Source organism: Chelonia mydas, chromosome 3 (assembly GCF_015237465.2).
Source record: "Chelonia mydas isolate rCheMyd1 chromosome 3, rCheMyd1.pri.v2, whole genome shotgun sequence".
NCBI lineage: Eukaryota > Metazoa > Chordata > Testudines > Cheloniidae > Chelonia > Chelonia mydas.
The window spans coordinates 196565716-196589991 of NC_057851.1; the positions used below are offsets into that span (position 1 = coordinate 196565716).

The window sequence follows — 24276 nt, forward strand, 5'->3', positions numbered from 1 at the left end:
ACCATCACACACACACACACTGACAGTATCATACAGGGACATAATCAGACACATTGACACAATCACATACTGACACCATCACACACACTGACAGTATCATACAGGGACATAATCAGACACATTGACACAATCACACACTGACACCATCTCTCTCACACACACACACTGACAGTATCATACAGGAACATAATCAGACACATTGACACAATCACACACTGACACCATCACACACACACACATTGACAGTATCATACAGGGACATAATCAGACACATTGACACAATCACACACTGACACCATCACACACACACACACACACACACACACATTGACAGTATCATACAGGGACATAATCAGACACATTGACACAATCACACACTGACACCATCACACACACACACACACATTGACAGTATCATACAGGGACATAATCAGACACATTGACACAATCACACACTGACACCATCACACACACACACACATTGACAGTATCATACAGGGACATAATCAGACACATTGACACAATCACACACTGACACCATCACACACACACACACATTGACAGTATCATACAGGGACATAATCAGACACATTGACACAATCACACACTGACACCATCACACACACACACACTGACAGTATCATACAGGGACATAATCAGACACATTGACACAATCACACACACACACACACACTGACAGTATCATACAGGGACATAATCAGACACATTGACACAATCACACACTGACACCATCACACACACTGACAGTATCATACAGGGACATAATCAGACACATTGACACAATCACACACACACACACACTGACAGTATCATACAGGGACATAATCAGACACATTGACACAATCACATACTGACACCATCACACACACACACACACACACACACACACTGACAGTATCACACAGGGACATAATCAGACACATTGACACAATCACATACTGACACCATCACACACACTGACAGTATCATACAGGGACATAATCAGACACATTGACACAATCACACACTGACACCATCACACACACACACACACTGACAGTATCATACAGGGACATAATCAGACACATTGACACAATCACACACTGACACCATCACACACACACACATTGACAGTATCATACAGGGACATAATCAGACACATTGACACAATCACACACTGACACCATCACACACACACACACACTGACAGTATCATACAGGGACATAATCAGACACATTGACACAATCACACACTGACACCATCACACACACACACACACACTGACAGTATCATACAGGGACATAATCAGACACATTGACACAATCACACACTGACACCATCACACACACACACACACACATTGACAGTATCATACAGGGACATAATCAGACACATTGACACAATCACACACTGACACCATCACACACACACACACTGACAGTATCATACAGGGACATAATCAGACACATTGACACAATCACACACTGACACCATCACACACACACACACACACACACTGACAGTATCATACAGGGACATAATCAGACACATTGACACAATCACACACTGACACCATCACACACACACACACTGACAGTATCACACAGGGACATAATCAGACACATTGACACAATCACATACTGACACCATCACACACACACGCACACACTGACAGTATCATACAGGGATATAATCACACACACACGCACTGAGACAATCACACACTGACACCATTATACACCCCTCCCCCTAACACCACCACACATGGACCGTCACATCTGCACGCAGTCATACACACACGCTGGTTGTTACACGTGCACGCACACTCACACTGTCATCACACACTCACACCGTCACACCCACAGTCACACGCTCAGTGACAGCATCTCTCTCTCACACACACGCAGCCCAGCCCCCGCCGCAGCCTCCGCTCCCCCCGACTACATCTCCCGACACCGCTCGGCTCGGCTCGGCTCGGCTCTCCCCCGGCGTGAGGCGCGGGGCGGGGCGGGGCGGGCGAGCGGCGGCGGCAGGGCCGGGCCGGGCCCGCGCATCGCCTCAGAGCCGGCGCCATGGACAGCAGCGGCAAGGAGCGCGAGGCCGTGCAGCTCATGGCCGAGGCCGAGAAGCGGGTCAAGTCCTCGCACTCCTTCCTCAGGGGGCTCTTCGGGTGAGCGCGGGCGGGGGTCGCTCTCTGTCTGTCTGTCTGTCTGTCTGTGTCTCGGGGGGGGGGAGCGCTTGGACGTGCGCTGACAGGTGTGAGCACTAGGCTCGTGCGCAGACATTAGCGAGGCATACGACTCGCGTGTGTGTGTGAGAGAGAGAGAGAGAGATGTACAATATTTACGTGCACGCCCACACGCCTCCTTCACAATCGGCTGCCTTGGTGCCCTCCTGGAGCTGCCTCTCCAGTGTGTACCCTGTGTCTCTGTGCACCCTGGTGATTCACACGCGGCGGTATTGGTGCCACCCTGGAGGTGCCGCTCTTATGCCCTGTTCCTGCGTGCACCCTGGGAATTCACAGGCGGCTTTATTCCTGCCACCCCACAGGTATTGATCGATCACATAAGGATGCCCATGGAGTCCTTACAGAGGGTACGCAGGAAAATCCCTCTACTTCCCTCCCAGGCCTGCCATCGGGGAAAAAGCTTCCTTCTCTCTGCTGTGTTGCTACTAGGAGGGAAGGGGACGAGAACAAAACATTGCCTTTAGCTCGTTGTTCCCTGGCTGTATCTGTATAATTTCCCCCCATCGCCTATATGTCGTCATGCCTTGTAGGGATGCAAAAGTTCCAGTGCTTTGTACATGATGACGGTACGTGTCAAAGCCGGGTGTGGAGTGGGATCACTGAGCCCTCTGCAGTGATGAAAGCTTTTGATGGGTGAGATGGGGTTGTGGGGAAACATCCTGCATTTATCCCTCTTTCTCTTTCTTTCCAAGTTGTTGCTTAACAGACATCATTTATGTTAAGAAACCACCATAGTGATTAGTTGCTTCGGAAGGAAGTAGCATTTTTAGCCCATAATCCAGGTTTCTGTACAGTGAGGAGACTTGCTTTTGATAATTCTCTAGTGGCAGTGGAGGTGGCTGCTCTGCGTTATTGGAGCTTTACAATGGAGAATGATGATTTCTCCTCTTCTGCCCCTCTAATATCATCATCTGATATGCCACACAGCAGCTAATGCATCATTACAGTCATAATAATAACTCCTGACTTTTAACCAGTACTTTAAAGATATTTTATGTGTTTCTGTCAATTTTCAAATCTCTCTCCTTTCTGGAGAGGCATAATCTGGTGCTGAAATTGTCATATTTCTAGAATAAAGGTTGGTAAGGTTTGTAAACAGCATTGATCAGAAGATCAGTTAATTACCTAGTGTGTATCTAATCCCATTAGGCTGTTAGTTCAAATATGAATGATTCTGGTATCCTTCCTACAGAAGGCTAAGGGGATTGGAACCACATTGCTGCTACTGCTATGACGGAGGTTTCTTTAATGTTATGAAGTGAGTCTGTTATTTAGGAAACAAGGAATTGAAAGTTAATTTCCCTCTTTCACAGAGGAAAAATGTTCTCTGCTGTGAGCAGTGGGGAAGGCCTGCTAGTCGGTTGGAGCAAAAATAATGTTTCACTTGATTATATCCATACAAAAATGTTAATCCCCTAAATTAAATATAATTTCTTCTGCGCTGAGCAAGATTTAACTCTTAATGTGTTTACTCTGAGATCATGGTACAAGGCAAGGCCTTTAGTGAGTTTTTTGCCTGTTTGCTTTAATGAATTATTTTATGGGTTGCATTAGTCAAAGGCAGTAACCTACTTTTAAATTAACATGTACATTGATTCCAACACTTGAATCTTGCCTTTGTAAGGGCTAGTTTATATGCAGAGTTAAACTTAAGGTGTGATTTCTATACTGATTTTTATTAACCTGGTGCAAAAAGAGCTTATTTTGATTTAGCTTAATTCCGTTAGGAACAGGTTGAAGCTAAACTGAAATAAGTAGCTCTTAAACCAAAATAAGAATGTCCAAACAGGGGTTTGCACCATTTTTACTAAATCAGCTTAACTAAACTGCTGAAAGTTTGTATGTAGACAAGGCCTAAGTATTTATTCATTTGGCCTCTCAATAAAGCAAATTTCATGTGAGGAATTTTACTCAAGATTTGAAGTTTAAATATTGCGTATGTCTATTTTTCATCAGACTAACAGAGTAAAGTCCAGACCAGTAACATATATACTTGGTGCTTTAAAAGGGCCAGTCTCACAAAGCTTACAATAGTTATGAGCCAAATCAGCTGGGAGGAAGAATTTAATCAGAAAAATGTGAATGATAATTGGGAATTGTTCAACTAGATGCCCCAAAAGCCACAATTGAGGAAGAAAGTTGTATTGGTTAAAAAACTGACCTGGTTTAGAGGGTAAGTGAATGCCACAGTATATAGCAAGTGGAAGGAAGGGGAAGTTGATAATAATGAATATAAATCTGAACCTAGGAATTGTAGAATATTGGTAAAGGAAGCAAAGGGATTCAGGAAGAAATCTGTGGCATCAGAGTTAAGGACAATAAGGAGGAGGTTTTTCTAAGTCTGTCAGGAACAAAACAAATTCTAACAGTGGTATTGGTCCATTGCTAGTTGGAAATGGTAGAAATATAAGTAATTAAAGCAGAAATGGTAGAAGTTTTCAATAAATATTTCTGTTCTGTATTTGGGGAGTAAAACAAATAATGAAGTCCTATTATATGATGTTGATAACACTTTTTCCATTCCTCTAGTATCTCAGGCGGGTGTTAAACAGCAACTTCTAAACTCCGACATTTTAAAATCAGCAGGTCCAGATAACTTGCGTCCAAGAGTTTTAAAAGATCTTGCTGGACCATTAATGTTGATTTTTCAATATGTTTTGAAACACTAAGGAAGTTCTACAAGACCGAAAGAAAACTAATACTGCGCTGATATTTTAAAAGGGTGAGTGGGGTGACAGGTAATTATAGGCCTATTAGTCGGACAACGATGGTGGGGAAGATAATAGAGTGGCTGATATGGGATTCAACTAATAAAAAATTAAATGAAGTGATATAATTAATGCCAGTAGACACTGATGTATGGAAAATAGATCCTGTCATGCTAACTTGATATATTTTTTGATGAGATTAAAAATTTGGTTAATAAATGTAATAGCGTTGATGTAATGTACTTAGACTTCTGTAAGATGTTTGACTTGATACCAAATGACATTTTGATTAAAAAATAAACTAGAATGATATAAAATTAACATGACACACATTAAAGGGATTAAAAGCTGGCTAACTGATAAATCTCAAAATTTAATTATAAGTGGGGAATCATTGAGGGGGTCAGTTTCTAGGAGGGTCCTGCCGGGATCGGTACTTGGCCTTATGCTATTTAACTTTTTTATCAGTGACCTAGAAGAAAACATAAAATCATCATTGATAATGTTTGCAGATGATACACAAATTGGGGGAGTGGTAAATAGTGAAGGGGCCAGGTCACTGATACAGAGCAATCTGGGTTACTTGCTAAACTGGGTGCAAGCAAACAATATGCATTTTAATACAACTACATGTAAATGTATACATCTAGGAACAAAGACTATAGGCCATACATAGAGGATGGGGATTTTATCTTTTATTCCTGGGGGAATTCCGCACCACTGTGCGTGCATAATTAATGTGCCACGCATAATTATTTTCCCCGCAGAAAATAACTTCTGTGGGAAAGTTGCTACAGTTATGCTTTTTGGCCACCAGGGGCTGTTGTGGCGCTAGAGCAGAGCGGTGGCTCCAGGGCGAGCCCCAGCTGCGGTTACCTTCTTCACAGTGCCGGTGGGGCCAGGTCAGGAGACAGAAGATATGGGGAGATGGACAGCGTGGGGCATATGGGGCTGCTAGGGGGTCACAGGCTGGAGTTCATAAGGGCTAGTGGGGAGGGCAGATGGGCAGGGGGTGAATGGGAGTGAAGGCGCAGGGCCACATTGGGGTGGGAGAGGGGGTGCTGGGACATATGATGGAAGAGGGTTGCTGAGTCGGGGCACAGAGACATATTGGGGCAGGGGGAGGAGGTGCAGAGGTGGATGGGGGAGGGGGCTTCCTGAAAGGGTGCAGGGACTCATGGGGACAGGAGGAGGGGGTGCACGGCCACATGGGGGTGGCTGAGTGGGGGTGTAGGGCCACATGGGGATGAGGGGAGTGGTTGTATGAGTGAAGAAGGAGGGACACATGGGGTCAGGGGGTGCAAGGACACATGGGGGTACAGGGACACATGGGGACTAGATATGCCTGACTGAATGGGAGAGGCTAGGGGTCAGCCAGGGTCTGGATGGGGGAGGCTCCCTAACAATCCCTCCCCACCCACCCAAAAAACCTGTTCCATACTTTTCCCACCCACACCCAAAACCCTCCAAGTTCATACCCAGGCTCCTTCCTAGTAATTACTTCCCTCTCCCTTAGCTCCTCCTTTACTCCTGACTCCCCCAAGCCTTTGTACTTCTTCTGAGGGGGTGCAGAAAGTACTTTTTCTGTATCGTAGTTTAAATGAATTATTACTCAGAGTTCTATATTAATATGCCTAGTAAGGAATCTGTCAAAAAACATTTCCTGAATCTTTTTTGTTGTCTGTATTGTTACAGACATACTTGCTGACAGGTATTTTGAAATAAATTACCAGAATAATTGAAACTGGTGTGACTATATTGTGTTATTTTGAGAAATAAAATAGATTTTTGCAGAATATTTTTAATTTTTTGGTGCAGAAATCGGCCTGGAGTAATCCGTGGAAGCAGTGATTCTGAAAAAGATTTTGGGGTCATGGTGGATAAACCACTGACCATGAGTTCCCAGTGCAGTGCTGTGGCCAAAAGGGCTAATGTGATTGTTCGGTGCACAAACAGCAAATCTTGAGTGTCGTAAAGAAGCTATTTTGCCTCTGCATTTGGCACTGATGTGACTGCTGCTGGAGTACTGTGTCCAGTTCTGGTGCCCACAGTTCAAGTTGGAAGTTAATAAATTGGAGAGGATTCAGAGAAGAGCCATGAGAATGATTAAAAGATTAGAAAACATGCCTTATAGTGATAGACTTAAGGAGCTCAATCTGTTTAGCTTAAGAAAGAGAAGGTTAAGGGGTGACTTGATCACAGTCTATAAATACCTATATGGGGAACGGATATTTGACATTGGCTCTTCAGTCTAGCTGAGAAAGGTACAACATGATCCAATGGTGGGAAGTTGAAACTAGACAAATGCAGAATAGAAATAAGGCATACATTTTTAACAGTGAGAGGAATTAAGCATTGGGACAACTGAGCAAGGGTCATGGTGGATTCTCTATCATGAACAATTTTTAAATCGAGACTGGATTTTTTTTTTTTTTCCTAAAAGATCTTCTCTAGGAATTATTCTGGGGAAGTTCTATGGCCTGTGTTATACAGGAGACCAGACTAGATGATCACATTGGTCCCTTCTGGCCTTGTTGAATCTGTGTTTGTTGATCTTACCAGATACTTTGGCTTAAAACTTTGTCTATATTTTAATTTTTTTTAAATGACTCTGTATACTGCGTGCATCCGCAAGTAAGTTTTGTTTTTTTTTTAACTTCTGGGCTCCTTGAGAAGAAAACATTTTTACCTGTCCCTTATACTGTCTGCAGCAATATCCCTGTGTTTCTACCCTTTCTTCCTCCTTTCCTCTCACTCTTCTCCCCGCCTCCCCAGTTGTTTTAATTACATTTCAGTTGTTTATAAACTGCAAGAAAGGGTTTCTAAAAAAATAAAAGTTATTTAAGGGGTAGCCCGGAAAATTTAAAGGAAAATTGGAAGTCTTTGTGGAGCAGTATTCTTTCTCCAGTGCAATTGCCTTTTTAGGGCCTGATCCTGCCTTCCCTTACGCACACAAGTACGCCTGCGTAATGGGAACTACATTTATAAGTAAGGGAATCATGGAAATTTAGAGCTGGAAGGGACATTGAGAAGTCATCAAGTCCAGCCCTTTGTGCTAAGGTAGGATCAAGTAAACATAGTCCTGAACCATGCCTGACAGATGTCTGTTCAGCCCGATCTTAAAAATTTCCAATGATGGGAATTCCACAGCCTGCCTTGGAAGCCTATTCCAAAACGTAACAGCCTGCATAGTTAGAAAGTTTTTGCTCATATCTCATCTAAATCTCCCTTGCTTTAGATTAAGCACATTACTTCTTGTCCTACTTTCAGTGGACTTGGAGAACAATTGATCACCATCCTCTTTATTACAGCCCTTAACATATTTGAAGATTTATCAGCTCCCCCTTCAGTTGTCTTTTCTCAAAACTAAACTGTAGGGCCTGATCCAAAGCCCATTGAAGTCGGTGGGGTGGGGTGTGGGGTTGAGTTCAGTAGGGTTTGGATCAGGCCCAGAGTCCGGAAAATATTTTAATGTACCAAGAACAGACTGTCAAAATAGCAACATTTTTGTATGAAGCCTTGTTCTGTGAAAGGATCAATTTTTTTCAGCAAGAGATAATATAAGAGGGTCTTATTTATTCAAGATACAAATTGTGCTGAAAAATCTTCTTTTCCAGTTGAGGGGCCCCGGTCCTGTAATTGGATCCCTGAGGGGTTAAAGGTCTCTCTGTGTGGATTCAGTTTCATGGTCTGAACCCATTTCTTTGGCGGTATGTAACTGGTGACAGTTAAACAAAGGCCTTTCTGAAGAGCATTACTAGTCATAAGAAAAATCTGAATGACTGGATCTTGCTTCATTACGTGTCTCTAGTGAACCACAACCGCTTTCCGTGTTGTTTAATTTTCACTTTTAATCCTTCTACAGTAAGTGTTTAAGAAGCAAAAGACTTGATGGTGAAATCCTGGCCCCATTGAAGTCAATGACAGTTTTAAGCCCAGTGTGTTTAAGGTTTATAAAGAGGAAAATACTCCACAGTAGCTTATGGGGCCATCAAAGCACTAATTTATATTTGTATTATTCAAATCGAGAATCTAGCTAGAGTGAACAAAGAGTAGAAACAGGAATTAGTATTAACTAGTGGCATGACATTTTCATTCAAGATGGTTGCCTTTCATCAACTTTTTTCTTATCGCGCTAGCATGCTAAAAACAACAGTGTAACTGTAACACGGGCAATGGCAAGTGGTGGCCTGGCCTAGCTGCCCCGATTAAAAGCCCATGGAGCCTGGGCGGGTTTGTAATCGCATCAGCTAGTCTGGGCTACCGCTTGCAGCTACAATACTGTTTAGTGTGAGCATGTCTACTCGAGCTGGGAACCACACCTCCGGTTCCAAGTGCAGATGTATCCATAGTTACAGTCCTATACGAGTGAAGATGACACAGCTCGCTACACATACAGAGGTGTCGACTTCACGGGGGCTCCGGGCCTGGAGCACCCACGGGGAAAAAAATAGTGGGTGCTCGGCATCCACTGGCAGCCCTGCGGGTCAGCATCGCCCCCCTTCCCCAGCGCCTCCCGCCCGCCGCAGCCCTGCTGATCGGCTCTTACCCCCAGCCCAGAGCCTCCTGCCTGCCACAATCAGCTGTTCCACAGCATGCAGGAGGCACTGGGAGGAGGGGGCGGAGCAGGGGCAGGAAGAGGCAAGGGGAGGAGGCGGAAAGAGGTGGGGTGGGGCTGGAAAGAGGCTGGGTGGTGGCTTGGGGGAGGGGGATGGGAAAGTGGAAGGGGTGTGGGCAGGGCGTGGGGCAGAGTGGGGGCGGGGAGAGGCAGGGCGGGGGTGGGGATTGGGGGAGGGTGTGGGGGTGGAGTGGGGTGGGGCCTGGGGCAGAGCAGGGGTCGAGCACTCACCGGGATCTGAGTAAATTGGCGCCTATGTACACATTTATACATAAAGTTAGCATAAATCAATATAAAACTCTTTTTCTGTTAAACAGTTATTCTTTAAAAAGCGCAGTTATATGTATTTTACATGAAACTTGTACTGCCAATTAAAAACATGGATTTACTGATGATATCCCTGAAAGAAAATATCGAGATTCGGAAATTAAGATTAAAAAGTCCATGAGTCAGAGTGAATATTGTTGTGATGAAATATGCATTATTTATACTTGATAAGAATAATATGCCTGTCTGTATTATGTGGGCAGTGTAAGAATTATGATATCTTTGTTCATTTCCTTGTTTTTAAGTGCTTAAGTTTCATAAATAATGTAGTAGGTAATTACAATGTTTTCACTTAGGAACTTAAATGGTGTTTAATTTTTTATTTATTTATTTATTTATATTTTAAGTTTTTGTAATTATTTTGCTGCATCATTTCTACCCCTTCTTGTCAACTGTTGAGAATAGCCCACTTCCACCTTAATTGAATTGGCTTGTTAGCACAGACCCCCCACTTGGTAAGGCAACTCCCATCTTTTCATATGCTGTATATTTATACCTTTCTACTGTATTTTCCACTCCGTGCATCTGGGTTTTAGCCCATGAAAGCTTATGCCCAAATAAATTTGTTAGTCTCCAAGGTGTCGCAAGGGCTCCTCGTTGTTTTTGCTGATACAGACTAATACAGCTACCACTCTGAAACCTTTCTGCTCGTGTTGCTCAATGCCTACAGGTATTTGTCCAAGCAAGGCTAATTTTTTTCCATCACTCTTCTCCTGCAACCCCATTTAGTTAAGGAAGAACTTGGCCCATATTAAATAGGAAAAGTTCTCCTGCAATAGACGTTTTGGTCCAAATTATTTTCTTTATTCTGGATTTACATGCGTTGTATTCACACAATTGCCATTGACTTCACAGGACTTATTATAGAGGGAATGGGTAGCCACCTCTATATTTAGGTTTTCAGGATTTGCACTGGTGCAGTTGAGAAAAGAATATGAGCCTTTGTGTTTCTTTCTGTTAAGCCTTTTCAACATATCAGTGTTGTTTACACAGAGATGACAGTTTATGTTTAGATGCTGCCATTGTAATAAAAATGCCTCAAACTAATCATGGAGTAGAAAAGAGAATGCCAAAGATATGGCTTATCAGAAATTGAGTGTTTGTTAACTAGTTGGACATGTCTGTTTAATAATAGTATGCACTTACAAAGAGCTTTTATTCTTTGAGATAGTAAGGTTCACATATCTGCTAATGAGGCTTCAGCCTTCCTGTAGCTTTGGGGGAAGAATTCAGACACAAATTTTTCCTTTTCTCCAGCATAGTAAAGTCCTGTAGATAGGTAGGGAGTGAAAACGATTTAGTTTAACATATAACTGAGATTGAAATGGTTATACATATAGACGACTTTCTGATTTACTAAGTCACTGTAGCTTGCAAAGTTATCCTCCTGAAACAGTGCCCAAAGAGGCTTGCACGTAATTTCAGAAGTATCCTGTGAGGGAATGCATGGAGAACCAGAGGGCCACCTTGAAGATATTTTTCTTAAGTGTATGGTTTAAGGGTAAGCATGTGTACGTTTTCCTCTACTTAAGTAACATACGCATTTTACAAATGGGTAAACTGAGACAAAGTCACTTGCGTGACTTCATCCAGGAGGTGACACTGGGTCAATGGCATAGCTGGGGATAGAGGTCACAATTCCACAAGGTACATAAGACAATACCTAACTTAAAGCATGTGAGTTGCCCTGTTGAAACTTAATTTGGGACCTGAAGTCTTGGCTCACAGTCCTCTAAACCAATGTCCCTTAAATTGTCCTTAGCATTTAGAGAACTATAATCTACTTCCAGTCTTTACACAAAGCTCACATTGGTGTTTGACGGGTCTGGCCGTTAGTGTTAGCAAAGTAAAAGATAATATTGAAAACAATTGGTGTAATGATACTGGAAAAACTAACACTTTATTTAATTATAGCTTGTGCTACAATAGCTACACCAGTGAAGTGTACTTCAGACCTCTGTTTATTTTCCGTTTGCTTATTCAGAATTTTTGAGTTCACAGGAGACCAGGTTAAAGGGGCATCTTAAGCATTCAATGTCAGATAGCTGCATGTAGGTTTCAGAACCAGATCTACATTAATAATTAGCAAGCTTCACAGCATAAAACACTTACTGTGATAAACACAACTAGAACATTGATTCCACGGTTTGGAACGTCAGTTTGTACTTTGGCTTGCTTGGATTCTTTCCTTGGGGAGTATCTTGTGTGTTTCACAGTTGCCAATTTGAGTGGGAGTTAGATTGAGTTTCACTTTTGGGGTTTATATTTCAGTGCTTGGTCTTCTGTGCGGGTGCAGAACTTCTTCTTCAGTTTGGGATTTTTTTCTTTCCCTCTTATTCCACACCTAAAGTTAGAACAGGCAAATGTGCTCAACACACTGAGAAAAAGACTAGAATTCTCCTCCATACAATATGTCTGACAAGATTCTCTATAAAATATAGTGCACCGTGACCAGTCAGTTATAAAACATGATTCTAAATGAGGTTGTAGCAGTTCTTGGATGCTTTGGGAAGCTCTTTGTAACTTTAGTGCTTATAAGTAATTACGGGCTCAGTCTTGTAGGGATATAGAAGAGGGTTGTGAGAGAGTGGTGCTGAGCTGTAGGTAGTGCTGCTGATCAGAGTGCTTTGTTAATCGCTCTCCAGTAAGAGAAAGTAGCTGAGGGGGATCTGCAGTCTGGTGAGCCTACAAGAACGTTTGCAGTCACTGGATTGTGCTTTAAACACCGAATCCTGGCTTTACCTCTGACCTTTCTTCCCACCCTCCCAATCCCCAGCCAATCATGCCTACTTCCTCTCTTCTCCTATTCAGCAGGGCTGTGTGCAGTGCAAGGCATACTGAAAGCAGCCTTTCTGCACAGGTGCTGTGCAGATGGTGAGTGCTGGGCATTAACACTTCTGGTTTTCTGCGCTTCCCGCAGTGCTCATCAGCCTGCAGGATCAACCTCGGAAAGGCCACTAAAGTTGTGTCTGTCCAGCCCAGGTAGACAGACTTGCATTTGCAGGGCTCGAGTTAGCATGCTTAAAGTAGCAGTGTGGATGTTGTGGCACAGAGCTGGAGCTTGGGCTCTCAAGCTGACAGGGTTGGCTGGGCTTGAGACCCTGAGCTGCAACAGCCGTTCTATGACTTTTAGTGTGCTAGCTTGGGCCCCACTAGTCCAAGTCTGTCTGCCTGGCCTGGGGAGCTCGCTCCTAGCTGCAGTGTAGCTATTCCCTAAATTACAGTCCTGCAGCTCCCCAGCCAGTCATTCACCTAGGATTTTACAGCAGGAGAGCAGATGAATTGGACTAGTATGCAGATAAGTAACTGTAGCTGTTTCTTTATGAAAGGGTGTGAATTTCCTAATATTAAATGCCTTAGGCATGCAATACTCTTTGAGATTCTGGCATCTTGCAAAGGTAGATTTCTATTCATTGTGTTGTGTTTTCTATTTATTAGTGTCTTAAGTTGATTCTCAATGAATGGACATCAAAATTACTCCATTTAAGTGGTCCTCTGGTCATTATAGCGCAGTCTATCTCTCTACCTAATTTTGTGGTCCCTATCATTATCATATCTGGATTTTATTCTCACAACTCCCCTGTGAGGTAGGACAGCATTATTCAGTTTTTACAGATGAGGGAATGGAGGGGCAGACTCGATTAAATGGCTTGCTCAAGGCTGCATGAATTTTTCAGGTAAGGGTGCAAGAACAACACATCTTGGCTTGCCTTTTCAGAAATGTGTTTTCATCTACTCTATAGCGCCACAAAGCAGGACCAGATGCAGTAATGCTGGAACTAGAGGTGCGGGGGATGCTGCAGCAGCCCCTGACTTAAAGTGGTTTCCATTATATACAGGGTTTATAGTTTGGTTCAATGGCTCTCAGCACCCTCACTATAAAAATTGTTCCAGCGCCCTTGACCAGATGAGATTTATTTCCCCTCTTCTAGGAAAACCCGGGTTAGTTTGCCTCATGCCAGTTTCAGCCTGTGAATCTACCTAACGGGCAAGGTTGGGAAGTCACTTTCATCTGTGCAAAGTAGGTATTAAATACTTTCATTTTGATCTGATGCCGTCCCTCCTCTCTCCCACACATGCCACGCCTCTTGCGTTGTCCCTGCTGTCCTGAATTACAGAGCATAGGCAAATCTTTATATTTTGGGGGTTCACTCCAAAATTCTTCTATCTTTTCCTTTCTCCCTTGTTTTAAGGCCTTTATCTTAGAAACATCAGGCCTTTCAAGGGTTCCTGGCTTCACCACGTGCAGCAGCTCCCTTCCTAGCCAAAGCCCCAAGATGGCAGAGAGCCCTAAAGGAAGGTTAAAACCAGAAGATGCTTCCTCTGTTCAATTTCTCCCCAGTCCTGCTTAGAGAGGAAATTTCGCAGCTTCTGTTCTAAGGATAGTCTCTCTCTCCCTGGACAAAGGCATCCACTTGGCTACCTCAACTTCTCTGGCAGTAGCATTCAGTACAGCTACAAACAGCACAGCTTCCCCTGTGTTCCTAACAGAGCAGCTCCAGAGGGGAGTAGGCAGAATTCAGTTCCAGTGTGAGACTCCAGCAGGGCCCAGAGGCTGGTTCCAGCCTCCAGCCAGGCCTTTACCACTGGTTCCAGCAATCCGTGCAGCCCTGGCCACATACTCTGCGCCCAGGGTCACCTCTTCAACCAGTCCCTCCGGCTTTTAATTGTTGTCCTTATTCCTTGTACAGTAGAACCTCAGAGTTACGAACTGATCCGCATTTGGAACCAGAAGTATGTAATCAGGCAGCAGCAGACACCTCAAAAGCAAATACAGTACAGTGTTAAATGTAAACTACTAAAAAAAAAAGCGAAAGCAGAATTTTTCTTCTGCATCATAAAGATTCAAAGTTGTATTAAGTCAATGTTCAGGTGTAAACTTTTGAAAGAACCACCAGAACGTTTTGTTCCGAGTTACGAACATTTCAGAGTTACAACCAACCTCCTTTCCTGAGGTGTTTGTAAGTCTGAGGTTTTACTGTATATTGTTGATAAACAAGATTGATAAACAGTAGTGACTTTGACCTCATGCTGTTTTCTCTTTGGAATGAAAACTTCCAGTATGTTGTTGTTGATTACAACTAGGCCAATGCTGGTGAGGAAAAAAATCTGCAAGCATTTGCTTGAATTTAAACAGACTAAGGCCCAGGAATGGGAGTTAGGTGCCTAAATACTTTCTGAGAACCTGGGCCTGTTTTGGACCTTTCTGGTACTGCTTCATGTTCCCTGGCCAGGAACATCCTAGTAATCCAGATTTTATTCACACCAGTCCTTGAGGAAGGAAAATCGGAAGCTCTTACGCTTGAGTGTTTGTGTTGGAAATGGTACTTTTTATAGGGGTTGGAACTTTTCATGACACAACAGGGGAACAGGCTTCCCCAAACCGTAACACAGTGGCAATTAATTGAACAAAACAAGGATCTGACCAGACTGTGCGTATAACCAATGGGATGAGCTGCCCATCTGGGTAACAAAGTTTGGAAGGACCAGGTCATCGGAACAAATCAGAACACAAAATTCAAAACTCTGTTCTTGGGTTTTAGCCCACCCCCAAATGACTATATTTCATTGCAATGCGAATAGTAATTGAGTGACTTGCACTTTTTTTTTCTCTAGAGGAAATTCAAAGGTAGAAGAAGCCTGTGAAATGTACACCAGGGCTGCAAACTTGTTCAAGATTGCCAAAAACTGGAATGGTAAGTAGTTTGTTTCATTTGTAAGGTTAATTGTAGGAAAGGCTTAAAGCTTGAGATTCATCTTGGAGATAAAGACCATACACCAACTATACAGATACATTCCTAACTGTAAGAACAATAGGACAATGGAACAGACTGCCTTGGGAGGTTGTGAAAGCCCCTTCATTGGAGATTTTCAAAAGGAGGCTGGATGGCCATCTGTCTTGTATGATTTAGATGCTACAAATCCTGCATCTTGACTGGGGGTTAGATTAGATAACCCTTGTGGTCCCTTTTAACCCAGTGGTTCTATGATTCTACATGCAAGCAAACAAATTAAAGCCTTGCTAGGGGGAAAAAAATCTGTGTATCACGGCAAGCGAGGGGCAACCTTTGTTTTTTACACCTCCACTTGTGCTTTTTATCTTGCATATTTTGGGTGGGGAGAGAGAAATGTCATAAGTTACCCAGAGCCAGAAAAATTTAAGAAAGGAAACCTTTATACCCAGCTGCATGCTTGCATAATTGGTTAAGAACATTTCCAACCGCTTAGTGACCTGTGAATGCCCAAGCGTCCTGTTGCAAATTATTAAAGTAGAGTTCCACTTGGTAGGGTGTTTCCATGGGAATAGTGATTATGGCAATATAATTTCTGTACACCATCAAACCCCCATAGTTTTCTCTGGAATGAATTAAATGTTGGGAGTGGGGAAAGGGAGGTGACCAAAATACTTACAATGTTTTGTTAACTAGCCTGTGTCCACGTTCACATTATGATTTTAAAATAATTAAAGCTAGTTGCCTACAAAGAAATTGCTCAAGAGGTGCTTCCCTGGGCTATTTGATTTGCTTTTAAGGCTTGTAAAACACACTCTTCCTGAGGCCAGAAACTTGAAAGTTATCTAATATTCTGGATGAGCTATAAATCAGAGGTACACAAGGAGAATAGCTGTTCCCTGCTATGCTGTGGGGAAGTGGTAGCACTGTAAAAGTGGAATAGTTATTGCTAGCTCTGTGTTTGAAATGCTGTGCCATATTTGGTGGCTATGGGAAACATTGATGCAAATATAAATTTCCCAAGAGAAACGTGAACATCCTATGCACGGAATAATCGTGGGATTTGAGACACTGGTATCTCTTCAGCCTTTGACAAAAAAGGAATGACAACTCTGTTCACAAGGGACAAAATATCACCAGTTTTTCTTTAACAAATGGGAGATGAGGAACTGAAAAAACTGTTTACTTCTTCCCGAACTTTTTATCTGCGTCTCTCTAAATCATGCTTGGATGTGCCATCAGCATACGGGTTAAGGGGGAGACTTTCAAAACAAAAATGAGGTGCCCAATTCCCAGTGAAAGTCAGTGGGAGTAGTGCGCCTAGCTGTCCCTTGTGTTTTTGTCAGTCTCCTGCTAAATGCACATACACTACTGAGTAGCACACTCTGAATGTGTGAATTGGGCAGTATTCGGATAGGGTAGAAATAGTAACAGAAACATAGTCCAGGGGGAATTTTGTGCCACTGTGCACGGGAAGAATTTATGTCCCTCACGGGTTCCTTTGCTTCCCCACAGAAAAATGACTTTCTGATGGGGAGGCAAAGGGAAGCCACAAGAGCGGTCATGCGACCCTCCCCAGCTGTATGTTTCGGATGCCCAGGGCAGCTGGCAGAGAGGAAAATCACTGTGAGGCAGGAGGTGGGACTGGGGAAGACCCAGCTGGTGACTCCTACCCTGTGCTGGGCTCAGCTGGTAGTCCCGGCTGGGTTGGGAAGGACAGGACTTCCTCTTCCTTTGGATGGCATCCGGGGCCCAGTCAGACCCACCCCCAGATTTCTCCACCAGCTGCAGGAAGCTCTGCGAACTCCAACCCCACCCCCCAGCCCACTGCCGCTTCCTGCACCCATTGCTCCTCAGCTTCAGGGGGAGGGATCCCTGTACAGGGAGCTGCTCCCCCCATCTGCCCAAACCCCATGCATCCAGAGCCCCACTCCAAGCCTCACCCCCTCACACTCAGAACCCCCCCAATGAGTCACACTCCCCCTGCACCTGGACCACCCTGACAAGCTACCCGCACCTGGATCCCCACCCCACTGAGCCCCACTCCCCCAGCATCTGGACCCCCCACTGAGCGCCCCACACCTAGACCCCCTGCCCAGCTTTATTCCCCCACCACACCCAGACCCCCCTGCTAAGCTCCAACCACCTTCACCTGGACCCCCCTCTAGAGTCCCATTACCATTGCATCCAGCAACCCCCAACAAGCTCCTGGGCATCCAGATCCCCCCTGCATCCAGATCCCCCACTGAGCCACCCGCACCCAGATTGCCCCACACAGAACCCTCTCAAACCACACCTCGATCCCCCCACACTGAGCCCCTCCACACTTGGATCCTGCCTTGCTGAGCCTGCCTGCCCACACCTGGTGCACCTGGCACGGAGAGGCAGGGCCCTGGGGTGTTTCTGGGGCACGACCAGTCCTTGCACTATGTCAGCGTTGGGTGCAGCCTCACCGCTGAGGCTGTGTCCTAAGGGAGGAACTGCATAGTGATCTCCCACATCTGTGCAGCCAGTGGCCTGTGTTCCCCAATGCCATGCTGGAGCCTCCACATTTATTTGACAAAGAAAATTTGCAGAATTTTAAAATATTGCGTGCAGAATTTTTATATTTTTGGTGCAGAATTTTTAATTTTTTTGGCGCAGAATGCCTTCAGGAGTAAGAAAGTGATTTTATTGCTTCATTTGCCATCAAGTTGCAGGAACTAAAAATTTCAAAAAGAGAGAGGTCTCAGCCTCCCTTTTCTCAGGTGCAGTTTCCAGCTGCAGTTTGACACCCACAGAATTAATTGCATAACAAGTCAAAGTACATCTATATGATCCACCTCTGACTACCTGATTGCACCTACAAATCTGGTAGAGGTGCAGTATTCAGAGTTGAACCCACCATCCAATTTCAGACATAAAAGTGAGGGTACAGATTTTGCATATGCAAATTGAACCTGCAAAAGGAAAGCTGTCTCTTTGAAAATGTGCCCTTAAATTTTCAGTGGGCCTCCTACGCTGCATGTTCCTCTTTCTGTGCATGGAAGAAAACATTTGTTGAGCAAATGGGGTAGTTTTATGGATGATGACCTGATTTTTGCATACAAATACAGAGTTTTGTTTGTGCATCAGGGTGCACAGTCAAAAAATTATAATTTTGTAGGTCCATTGAAATTTGGCCATATGTGTTCTTAACACCATGATTTTGCACACTTAAGGATAGCAGTTCTCCACAAATCACAAGCACATGTATCTAAGAGCATGATTTGGTCACTGGAATTCATGTGCCTTTTCTTCCACTTGCATAGTTGCCATATCTATTAAAGTTCTTCAGGTAGTGGAAAGCAGTACGTGCTCATCTTTTTACTGTAGGCATGTCCATAAATTCATGCTTATTAAATGAGACTGGAAATATTAATCTTTTTTGTTGTATTTCTTTCCTAGCTGCAGGAAATGCATTTTGTCAGGCAGCCAAGCTCCATATGCAACTACAGAGTAAACATGATGCAGCCATCGGTTTTGTGGATGCTGGGAATGCTTACAAAAAGGCAGATCCACAAGGTAAGGCAAATGAAATACTGTACAAGAATATACATATCCCGTTATTTGTGTAGTAACTGGCAGACTGGCTTCCTTTTGTGAGCCAGGTATTTGATTTAAGATCTTCAGTTAGTGTTCTATAAAGCACTTTAATTATGGTCTTGGAGTGTGAGCATTTCATAGAGAGGCAAGAAATAGTTTGCTTAAGGCCTGTTTCCTCATTCATGTTCTGCAACTAATGCTAAATTTATCATGTCTGTTCTGGGTTGAAGTAATCTGATTAAATTTTTTCATGAGCCTTTTGAAATAAGATTGGTCATAATAGGTCTGGTTTTACCCATTTGTGTGTTTTGAGATTTACAGGTCTAAAGAAGTAGTTCTTTGTTTCTGTCGATGTCAGTTGTGAACCAGATTGTGTTCTGTTTGTACCTGTATACATCTGGAGTGAATCCAGTAGCTTCAACAGAATTACTTTGGATTTACCCTGGTGTAACTGAGAGCAGAATTTGGACCCTTGTCTGTTTCTCAGCCAGTAGGATTTAGAATTATGGTAGACAACATGAAGGATGCTTTATATTAAGTAACAGTGACCCCTCTGACTTCCTATGGAAACATCATTGACAGATTCAAGTAAGGAGACTTGTTCAGCTTTCCCACTGAGATGTCTGGACTTTTCAGGGAGGGAGGGTGAATGAAAGGGGAAAGATCGCAAAACTCTCTTAGGGATAGAAAAGACACCTGCTCATTGGTGAAACAACCAACATTGTGTTCAAACAACCTGTATGTTGTGTCCTTTGTCTCTCACAGCCTTAAGAATATGGGGAAACCACATGGACACAATTGGATTCCAAATAACTGTATTTATTAACTATGTACAAATATATAAGACCTAGCTACCTACATACACTGCTGCTCTACTGAAATAGAAGACATGGAGCTCCCCTAAGGGGCTCCTGACTTCTTTTTAAAGGGATATTACTCAGGTACTACACACAACACTGGATATTTTAAGAGCAACTACTGATATAAGGACATCTATATATAAGGCTGAGTCCTGTAATTTGGTGCAACAGTGTGTTATAAATGATTTCTTTAGAATAAGGTAGGTCTCTGTAATGCCATAATATTGGAAATCAGCTTTAGTAGAGAGTTTCTTTGACTTTTATAAACTTCATGTGTAAGTTGAGTTATTCTGGCTAAGGGGGGTGGGAAGGATTGTGAATTGGGATGTTTAAAGGAATAAAAATACTGTAAAGTCCCCCACACATATTAGCAAATGTTGACTATTGGCATTAACATGACAAAAAATGTGGTGTATACTATTTGTTTTTGGCTAGAGAGGAAGATGAGGGTTACTGGAAAGTTGACTTTCTCTTAATTGGGAATTCTGCATCTTTAAATCTGTTGATGAAAATCTGTTTCATGCCTCAGACCAGGAAGCATATATTTCCATTACTGTGTTTCTGATTTAAAATTGTAGTGATCAAAATGCATTTTCATAGCTCTTCTGAGCAGTCATTCATTATTGTCCCCCTAGCAACCAGTACCATTTTAAAAGTCCAAAAAGAAGCGAAACCAGTGCTGATGCAAGCTACTGTTCTGTAACTTGCAAAATAGATGTCTGTGCCCCCAGTCTGACAGCTTCTATGCTGTTGAGGAGGAAGAAAGTCTTGGGGAAGGAGAACATGAAGCTGGAGCAGAGGGAAACTATCCCATAGTTGTAGCCTTCTTCCAGATGATGTTATGGTGTCCTCTTGCAGTGAGAATACCATTCTGGAGTATGAGATCCCTGTTATTAGGAAGAGACCGGTAATAGTAATGGTGGATTCAGTTATTAGAAATATGAACAGTTGGGTTTGTGATGATTGGAAGAACCGCATGGTGAATTGCCTGCCAGGTGTGAAGGTTGCAGACCTCTGGAGACATACAGACAGACCTGTGTGCAGAGCTGAAAAGGAGTTCGTGGTTGTGGTACATGTAGGTACCAACGACATAAAGAAAGGTAGGCGAGAGTTCCTGGAGACCAAATTTAGGCTGCTAGGTAAGAAATTAAAGTCCTGGACCTCCATGGTGGCATTCTCTGAAATGCTTCCAGTTCTACACACAGGGCCAGTGAGACAGCCATCACATGAAGGCAGACAACTAAATATTGACAGATTTTGTAAGTGCTTGAGTACAAATGCTAGAAGTCTCAATACTAAGATGGATGAACTTGAGTGCTTGGTTGAGGCTATTAATGTAATGAGGCTATTAATGTAATAGGCATCACAGAAACATGGTGGAATGATGATAATCAGTGGGACATGGCAATACCAGGGCACAAAATATATAGGAATGACAAAGTAGTACATGCTGGTGGGGGAATGGGACTATATGTGTAAGAGCATAGAGTGAAATACAGTAAAAAAATATCTTAAATGAATCAAACAGTACCGTAGAATCTCTATGGATAGAAATTCCTTGCTTGAATAAGAGTATAGCAGAAAGAATATACTGCCAACCAGCTGACCAAGATGGTCACGTTGATTGTGAAATGCTCAAGGAGATCAGAAAGGCTACAAAAAAAAAGAAAACTGGGATTAATGTTGTTCAGAATATTCATAAATGATCTGGAAAAGAGGGCAAACAGTGAGGTGGCGAAGTTTGCAGACAATATAAAATTACTCAAGATTCCAAAGGAGACTGTGAAGAGTTACAAAGGGATCTTGCAAAACTGAGTGTCTGAGCGACAAAATGGCAGATGAAATTCAAAGTAATATACATTGGAAAAAATAATCCCAACTATACATACAAAATGATGGGATCTAAAATAGGTGTTACCGCTCAAGAAAGATCTTGGAGCCATTGTGGATAGTTCTCTGAAAACATCCGTTCAATGTGCAGCCGCAGTCAAAAAAGCTAACAGAATGTTGGGAACCATCAGGAGAGGTATAAATAATAAGACAATAAATGTCATAATGCCACTATATAAATCCATAGCACGCCCACACCTTGAATACTGCATGCAGTTCTGGTCACTCCATCTCTAAAAAGATATACTAGAATTGGAAAAAGTCCAGAAAAGGGCAACAAAAATGAATAGGGGGATGGAACAGCTTCCATCTGATTAGAGATTAACAAGACTGGGACTATTCATCTTTAAAAAAAAAAAAAAAAAAGAGAGTCAAGAAAGGGGGGATATGACAGAGGTCTATAAAATTATGAAGGGTGTGACGATCGTGAATATAAAACTGTTATTTACCCCCTCACATAACACAAGTACCAGGGTCCCCCAATATAATTAATGGGCAGCAGGTTTAAAACAAACATAAGGAAGAACTTCTTCACACAATGTGCAGTAAACCTGCGGAACTCATTGCTAGGGGATGTTGTGAAGGCCAAAACTATAATGGGGTTCATAAAAGAATTAGAAAAATTCATGGAGGATAGGTCCATCAATGGCTCTGACTGCCAGAAGCTGGGAGTGGACAACGGGATGGATCACTTGCTAATTGCCCTTTTCTTTTCATTCCCTCAGAAGCATCTGGCCACTGTCGGAAGACTGGATACAGGTCTAGATTGACTGTTGGTCTGATCCAGTATGGCCATGCTTATGTTCTTATGAATATTGATAGATTTCCTGTGTATTCACTAGGTATTTGAGTACACTAAAAGCTTGCTTCTTCTGGACAAAATTTTCAAAAGCAAACTAAGAGACTGGGGATACAGTTTTTTGCATTCGCTACTGTTTGAATGTGTAACTTTTGAAAGCCAAAAATTTGGTCTGGGAAAAATCAGTTTGTTCATAGGATGTGTATGTCTCCATGGAATTCGGCATTATATGGTTACTAGATTTGCCAATACAAATGCACTTAAATGCACTTTTAGTTCACACATCTCAGAGGTTTTTGTATGTGCTACATTTGGGGCATTAAAATGAACATCTGCAGTTTCAGAGCCTGGGTAGCTGGTTGTTTGAGGAGCTGGCCATTTAGGTTTCTGGTCAGAACAGACACACAGCAGAAATACTGCCTTGCCTTGGTGAAAGCTGAACTGTTGAACAATGTCTGGATGTCTCAGCTGATTTTATTTTTAATTGTTTTTCCTGAATGCTTACGCTACAGAGGCTATGAACTGCTTAAATGCAGCCATCGATATTTACACAGACCTGGTAAGAAATTGTATTGCCTTGAGGAGTTGGGGTTGGTATCCCAATGTCTGGCAACTTAGATTGATGCCTCTTTATTTAAACTAGTTAGATTAAATCATTGTTCTATTAAAAGTAATAAATGCTGCATGTACTTGAAGGAGAGAGGGGAAAAAAATCCTGTTTTCCTTTTTTTTTTAAAAAAAATTGTCCATCCTAGGGCCGATTTACTATTGCTGCCAAGCATCACATCACCATTGCAGAGATTTATGAGACGGAGCTGGTAGATATTGAAAAGGTAAGCTGATTGAACTGTTAGAACTTTTCATTGAAACTACATTTGAATGTGCTATCAGAACTGCGTATGATTATGAAACTTCACTCTGCTGGCCTAGGGAACTTCATGAATCAGGCTCTACCAGGAACCTAAAGTCTCTAGGCTTGTTTCCGATATTGCTGGGTGGGTATATGTCAGGAGTAACTTGTGTGAAGTTAGTGTAGTTAAACTTGTAGTTAGTGTAGTTAAACTTGGTGTGAGTGATACCAGGATCAAGCCTCAGAGATGAGTTGTTTGGTCTTTGCCTTTTATGTGCCTCTTTTCCCCCTCTCTTCCATGTTTTTAAGTTACCTCTTCCTTTCCTTATGATCATCAGTGCAAGCTTGACTCTCATATGGAGGCCTGAAGCAGATGGACTGAGCAAGTCACTTTAGATTTACGCGAGTGCTCTTGAAATACCCCAGATCCCATTTCAGACCTGATGAGGATGATGCTCTGTTGGTCACTTTAAAAGTGTTTGTGAAAGACTGACAGGAAAGTGTGAATTGCACAGAAGTTGTTTATATGGTACAGCTCTTTGGGGGGCGGGGGAAGGAGACAATCAAGCTACACCTATTTAGTACGATTTGACAAATCATTGCAGAAGTGTGACGGGATGTCTGCAGTGCCTGCAGCCTTGGATGCTGAGCATGTCAGAGCTAACAGACTTGAATGAGA

The 24276-nt window shown here is 42.9% G+C and overlaps 1 protein-coding gene across 2 annotated transcripts in view; it reads left to right on the top strand.

Moving 5' to 3' along the window:
* Window positions 1–1996: 1996 nt before the first annotated feature.
* NAPB (NSF attachment protein beta) overlaps window positions 1997–24276 on the top strand; it is a 33703-nt gene continuing 11423 nt past the window's right edge. The window contains exons 1-5 of one of the 2 annotated variants that reach the window (XM_037896189.2): window positions 1997–2171; window positions 15519–15598; window positions 19061–19177; window positions 23260–23306; window positions 23503–23580. In XM_037896189.2, coding sequence (XP_037752117.1) covers window positions 2074–2171; window positions 15519–15598; window positions 19061–19177; window positions 23260–23306; window positions 23503–23580 — 420 coding nt within the window. In that variant the 5' untranslated portion in view covers window positions 1997–2073. Of the gene's footprint in view, window positions 2172–15518; window positions 15599–19060; window positions 19178–23259; window positions 23307–23502; window positions 23581–24276 lie in introns of those variants that run through there. The other variant, XM_043544088.1, reaches the window with a different exon arrangement.